General features: G+C 36.8%; 1 protein-coding gene across 1 annotated transcript; it reads left to right on the forward strand.

Annotated features, from left to right (window-relative positions):
• Positions 1-305: 305 nt before the first annotated feature.
• On the forward strand, positions 306-6,526 carry LOC118842296 (major urinary protein-like). The gene is made up of 6 exons (XM_036749873.1): positions 306-389; positions 1,082-1,215; positions 3,484-3,554; positions 4,150-4,257; positions 6,195-6,296; positions 6,504-6,526. The coding sequence occupies exons 1-6, from the start codon at positions 306-308 to the stop codon at positions 6,524-6,526; spliced, it is 522 nt and encodes a 173-aa protein (XP_036605768.1).
• Positions 6,527-7,429: the final 903 nt, after the last annotated feature.

Below are 7,429 nucleotides of genomic sequence, written 5' to 3' on the forward strand. Positions count from 1 at the left end.
CCAGGAAGTCGGCCCAACCATACACTGGCTGTTGATCTTGGAAATTTGTATTTCAGAATTGTCATTTTTTGTTGTCAAAAAGCACATTACTAATCTGTCCTTGGGATCTTTGGCTGGCAGTTACCGGTGAGTGACTATAAATAAAATGTACTTTGAGGTATTAGGATTCTCTTAATGCCACATCACCAGGAACCCCACCCAAGAATGAGGTATAAAGGCAGCTGACCAGATTGCCCAGAGTATTCATCAGAATTCTTCTCACACATTCAGCTGCTGCTGAAGCATCAGAGAAAAATCCTGAGAAGATGAAGGTCCTACTGCTGACTGTAGGGCTGGTTTTAGTCTGTGGGCTCCAGGCACTCAATAACAACATTGAAGACTCATCAAAGGTAAATGAGCAAGGGTGAGATTCAGATGGTAGCTTGACAGCTTTGGTTCTGCACATATGCTAGGATTAGATGCCACATGAATTTTGTCATAGGAAGTTATTTCAGACCTAAGTAGACAAGAGGTAAAGAGAATCCCCCAGGACAATGAATGATTAAAGTTAGAGAATGAACACTTTTTCATAAGTACTAAAGAAGAATTGCTCTAATAGACCCCAATAGAGATCAACCATCCTGAGGCAGTCTCTCACCCTACTCCCCAAATAACTTCAGAAATTATCAGTAACATTTAAGCCCAAGATATGTGCTAAGAGGAGGGAAAAATAATACTGTTTTTAGATTAATGCCATGAAATACACAATACAGATACAGTTAGTACCATTAGACAGATGAACAAACCTAGACGTGGAAAGGTTAAGTAAGTTGCCAAAAGTCAGAGAGTAAATTAGTATTAGAGCCAAGGCCAGAACTCAAATTTCTTAACTCCTAGTCACATGATCTTTCTACTATACTATGAAGATAATGAATAAACCAGGTAAGCTTGGGGTAAGGATATACTTCACCTTGAGGCCTCAGTTTCCTCACTTGTAAAACGAGGGATTTGGATGATGGTCCTTCCAGCTCTAAGATGCTATGAGTCTGTGTTACCAGGGATGACTTTGTTTTTCAATTCTCATCCAAACTCTTTCCCGCAGGTTACTGGAAATTGGTTCATTGTCGAATTGGCCTCAAATGTGACATCTAAAATTGAGGAAGGAGGAGGCTTGAGGTTATTTGTCAAAAACATCAGTGAACATGGTGGTATTCTTAGGGGAGTCTTCTTCAAAAGGTAAGTACTACCAGTATTAATTGGTAAATATGGAAGAGGGGACAAAAACAGGGGTAATAGTTCTGGGATCCCTTAACCCATACAGGCCGACCAAGGAATCAATTAGTGATGAAGTTCTTAGGATGTGATTGGTTTTATGACCATTAAGGGCCATCATTGAAGGGAAAAGGAATTAATAGGCTTGACATATATTTGAAGCTTGTGTGCAGGGGTGAGGATAGTACTGATTATAAGCATATTTATGTGAAATTTGGATCTTTTTAATGATTGTCTGGGGAACTACCATATTCTTTCTTTTCTAAACCTCTCTGATTCACCAGTCTCCATTTTGAGGTAAAGGTGAGATACTTGAGGCCCCTTTACTAAGAAGACAGAAAGAAGAGTGACAGAGAGGGAAGAGAGATATTCACTTGATTCTATAATTTGCTGTAGCTTATTTAGCCATTCCCCAATTGATGGATATCAACTTTCTTAGTATTTCCTACTGCAAAAAGTACTATCAACATTTTTTCTTTATAAAGGGTTTTTCTTTTATTCATTAAATGTCTTTGAGATATATGATTAGCCTTGGGATCTCTGGGTCAAAGGGTATAGACATCTCAGTCATTTTCTTAACATAATTTCAAATTGTTTTCCAAAACAATTAGACAAATCTGCACCTCCAACAATAACACATTTGCTCTGTCTTTGCACAGCCATTCTAACACTGACTACTCTTATTTTTTTTGTCATTATCAATTTGCTGGAATTGAGATAAATCCCCAGATTTGTTTTAATTTGTATCTCTTATCATTAGTGATTTAGAATATTCTTTCCTTTGTTAAAAGTTTGTAATTTTTTCTGACAATTTTTTGTTTATATTTACACTTGTGACATTTTGGTGGACAGAGCGCTGGGTCTGGAGTCAGGGAGACTTGAGTTCAAATCTGGCCTGAGACACCTGCTGTGTGATCTAGGTCAAGTCATTTCACTTGTTTCCTCAGTTACCTTATCTATAAGATGGAAATAATAATAATGCCTATTTCACAAGGTTCTTTGTGGTAATCAAATGAGATAATATCTGCAAATTGCTTAGCACAGTACCTGGCACATAATAAACATTCTACAAATGCTAATATTATTTATTATTATAGCTATTTTATCCTTTAAGTATTTATCTACTGAGAAAAGGCTTTGAGTATTATATATTTCTATAAGTTACCAATATCTTGGATATCTTATATTTAGATATATTTGATCTAAAGTGTTTTTCCCTTCCTAGCTGACTGCTTCCTGTCTTGTTTTTCCTTTGTTATAGCAAAAGCTTTTCAATTTCATATAATAGAAAATGTCCTCCTAAGTATATTTGTGAAAGGTACTTGATATAATTTTTTCTAATTTTTATGACCATTAATATTCAACCCCATATCCCTAGGAGTTACAGTATAAATTTATAGCATAACATATTGTCTTAAACCTCATTTTTGCTAGACCAATTTCCTGGTTTTCCAGAAATTCTTGTCAAATACGAAGTTCTTTTCTAGGTAATTTATATTTCTTAGTTTACCAAAATCTGATATATTCCTTGTCCTGTCTTTTTTCCTGGTTTACTTTTCTGTTTTGTTTTTAATGAGTATCAAATAGTTTAGATTATTTCAAATATATTGATTAGATAGGGAAAATTGCTGTTTGCTCTGAGATGTTGTGAGTAAAAAAATAATAAAAACAGTTCATATTTATATATTTTGGTTAAAGAGGTCATAGGTTTTCTCCACAAAGAGCCTATGAGATAAGCCAGAAAATTATTAACCTGTTTTGCAGATGAGAATTCTAACACTCAGAAAAGTTATGACTTGCTTGCCCAAGGTCACACAGTTAGTAAGGGGGAAGAGACAGGACCTGAACACAGATCTATTGCATCTATCTTCACATGACTTTTGGAAAGCTCAGTGATTATCCCAAAATACTTGTATGTCTAATCATGCATTCTGATTAATTGAATATCATCATATCCACCTCAGCAGAGATTTCAGATTTTCAAAGAACTCAGACTTAATTTAAGATATCCAACAATTTTTAAAATTCATGAACTTAATTTAAATACTTCTGAGAAGTTAGAAATCAGCATAGATTCAGCAGTATTCATAATATTATTGTAAGAAATTTTAAAAAATTATATACATATTTTTGGACAAAATTAAAATTAATAAAATACAGGCAAAAGGATGTTTCACAGTAAAATTTCCTGTGTAAATTTGGTGTTATTGTAATCCTGATCTTTATTTCCAGGGAAAATGGCAAGTGCATTCAATTTTCTTTGACAACTTTCAAAGGAGATGATGGTCAAATGCATTTTGAATGTAAGTAAAAATTCAGATCTCAATATCTGAAGTTATTCTGAAATGAATTGATCGACCCCTTGCTTAACAAAGAAGTGGCTAATGGTCAGACTATATAAAAGAAGGCCCTTTGGGGTACTAGAGGGACTTCTTAAGGGACATTAAGATGTCCCTCCACCACCCTGTCTTAATTCTCTCATGACTGTGCTGTGCAAAGCCTAGATCAGATACTCTGATCTTCTCACTTCCTACTTACAGAGCTCTAGAGGTCTGATTAGCCATTACATGACTGAAATGGAAGCTAACTCATTGTGTAACCTGGCACAAGTCTTTTGCCCTCTCTTGGCCTCAGTTTCCCCATTAGTCAAGTTAGATGGCTGGATTAGATGGCCTCCAAAATTCCTTCCATTTCCAACATTCTGTGACTCTAGAGGCAGATAGTAGGAATGTTGTCCAAAATATAGGTTTGTCAACAGAATAACAATTTGGTTGGAATGTCAAAGGTTATGATGGAATTGAGGCCTTTGCATGATGTTCAATTACTGATAACTCTTAAGTCTTTACCTTTTTTCCCGTAGTATCAAAATTCTGATCTGACCTTTTGATGGCTTCACAGATGATGGAGAAAATGATTTCTCCCTTCAAAGTGTAGACCCTACATATTCCATGTATATTTTGCATAATTTCAACAATGGGAGGATGATCATTTGGGCAGTACTCTTTGGTAAGTATTCTGTGATCCTGCACTAATTCTCTTCCCCTTCCTTTTTTCATTATAAGTTAAGAGCAGTAAAGGAAAAAGAACCTGTAGCATTGTAGCATTGGTGGTGTCCCAAATTATGTTTGACTGCTGTGTACAATGCCCAAGATCAGGGAAAAGACTTGCAAGGACAATAAAGTGTCCATGCTGAGCTTTCTTCAATGAACTCTGAAGGCAGCTCTGAGCCTTCAGTAGAATTTTTGTGAGCCAGGTCCATTACTTTTTGTCTTCATATTGCCATGTAGAATAGTATTTGGCACAAAGGAGAGAGAGAGAGAGAGAGAGAGAGAGAGAGAGAGAGAGAGAGGTGTCCCAATATAAATATAAATCTTTCTCTGCTCTGGAAGAAGGTTAATATGAAATAATTATTCTCTTTTGCTCAACCTAAGCCTTTAGTAAGTAAAAAAAAAGGGGAGGAGGGACTCTGGCTTAATATTGAACCATTAAATCTATTTCTCTTTCCTCCTTGGTGCTCCATTATTGTTGTTTTTATCTGGAATCATTGAATGATGAATGTAGGTTGGTATTGGAATGGTTAATTATGTTTATTCTAAAATCAGATTTTTTTATTTTTTATTTTTAAAGATTAATTTATTTATTTTCAGTTTTAAACATTCATTTCCACAAGATTTTGAATCACAAATTTTCTCCCCATCTCTCCCATCCCCCACCCCAAGATGGCATGTATTCTGATTACCCCTTTCCCCAGTCTACCCTCCCTTCTATCACCCCACTCCACTCCCCCCCATTCTCTTTCCCCTTACTTTCTTGTAGGGCAAGATAGATTTCTATACCCCATTGCCTGTATATCTTATTTCCCAGTTGCATGTAAAAATAGCTTTTAACATTTGTTTTCAGAACTTTGGGTTCCAAATTCTCTCCCTTCTTCCCTCCCCAACCCCCCACCTTGAGAAAGCAAGCAAATCAATATAGGTTATGCATGTATCATTACGCAAAACACTTTCATAATAGTCATGTTTTGAAAGACTAACTATACTTCCCACCATCCTATCCTGTCCCCCATTTATTCAATTTTCTCCTTTGGCCCTGCCCCTTAAAATCAGATTTTAAAAAGAGATAAGTGGAATGGGCAAATCTCTGAAGAGGCAGAAATAAGCTTTGGGAAGGATACATTCCTCCTTTGGTAAGATGAAGGGAATGTGAGGAAGGAAGATGAATAATCACCAGTCCAAATGGTTTCATCAGTGAAATCTTGTCCTCTGTTTCTCTTCATTGTTCTATCATATGGCCCTAGTATCTCAGATTTGCTCCTCACGGATTCCAGTTTCTTTCAATCTCTGAGATGACTCTTGGTCCCCCATGCTGGATTGCTCCTTAACTCTATACCTTGGATTCCCTCACTCCCTTCAGTGCTCATCTTACTTGCTATATCCCTCAAAAAGCCTTCCACTATAAGATAGTTCTCATCTTGTAAATTTTTACTTTGTATTTATCTTTTATGTTTCTTGTGTAATAAATGTTTGGACTTTGTAACACCAGGGGTTCACATTTGCATTTACTTATTTGTGAAGATGTTGTTTCTTTCCAGTAGATTGTAAATTCTTTGAAAGAAAGAGCAAGCTCTCTTTTGTCCTTGCATTACTTATGCCTCACACAGTACGTGGCACATAGTAGTTGCTTAATAAATGCATGTTGATTGACTTACTGATAATCAACAGAGAATCTTCTTTCCTCCTTTATTACTTGTCACATCAAATCCTGAGGCATGTGATAGTTCCAATCTCCAAAGGTATAAGTTTAGTCACTGAGATCAAGGGTATAGGTAACTTTCCCATAATCCTTCACCCTCACATTTATCTAGACACCCCTTTCTCCACATATTGTTGTAAATGATGAATGAGAGAGACTCACCAACAATCATACTCTCACCCTAACTACAGGTAGGACTCCAGACCTGCCAGATGAAATAAAGCAGAAATTTGAGGAAATGTGTGAAAGTTTTGGAATTAGGAAGGATCAAATTAGGGACCTGTCCAATGATGGTAAGTTCTGCTCATCTCTGTCTCTTATTCCCCAATTTCCCTTTGTGACTGGGAGGAGAGAGTTCCATAGAATGGAAACACTCCTAGCTTGACTCCCCTTATCCTCACTCAGACAATCTTATTTCCCTTTCCTCTGGGATGATGACAAAAAAACTCTGAGAAAGATTCATGTCTAAGAATCATTGGTATCTTGCTTTATCTCCACAGATCGATGTGAGGAGCTTAGGTGAGGAAGTCTATCCTGGAATGCAGGTCTGTTATCTTTGACCATAGGGTTATTGCCTGAGAGTAATAGTTCTTTAGAAATGCAGAGCAGGGTGCTCAATTGCATAACTTGGGGAGATCTTACCAGTTTTAAGGTGCAATTGGAGTCTTCAGCAGTTCTTGATCTTTCCTTGCTCATCCTGACATTTTCTGGTAAAGCAAGTACTTAAGGTAGAGGAGTGAGGGTGATTCACATTTCCTTTCTTCTATAGGCTATTTTGATTCTGTCCATTCCCTCTTTCTCCACTTTCCAAAAGCTGATGTAAAAGAGATTAATATGAGGATGTGGAATGGTCAGAGGGATGGAGTTTGGAGGGAAGGTGTCAAAGGGGAGGGAAGGGATCAAGTCGAGGAATTGGGATAATGATGTAGAGGGGTATCAGGGTTAAGAAATGGGGTGAGGATGTAGGTGAGGTTCCAGGGTGAGGATTGGAGTTACAATCTGGCTTTGTAATCCTTTGAATTTAATCTGCTCTATGAATCTATCAAATTAAAAAATTTTGTGTTTCTCAACCTCCTGAAGATTTGTCTTCCTGTTTCCTAGACTGAGGGTTATAGGAATAAGGAATTTTATCCTACTGCTTTTCATCCTTCTCATCAAATTCCATTTTCATTGGGCCCCCCTCTCACCTCAAATAATATTACTATATTTACTAAAGTCTGTGTTTTCCCTAGTTACCTTCTCATGAGTCAAAATTACCTGAAGGAGGTGAATTTTTCACCTTTGTTCCACGCTCTACCCCCACTCTCAGTTCCTAAGTCACTTTGTGCTATTAAGTAAACAGGATCCTTTCATTGTCTCACAGGCATTCCTAGGATGAAACATCATTGTGTTTCTGGGAAACTTTCCTAGTTCCTCCAATGAAAGG

Source organism: Trichosurus vulpecula, chromosome 3 (genome assembly GCF_011100635.1).
Source record: "Trichosurus vulpecula isolate mTriVul1 chromosome 3, mTriVul1.pri, whole genome shotgun sequence".
Classification (NCBI taxonomy): Eukaryota; Metazoa; Chordata; class Mammalia; order Diprotodontia; family Phalangeridae; genus Trichosurus; species Trichosurus vulpecula.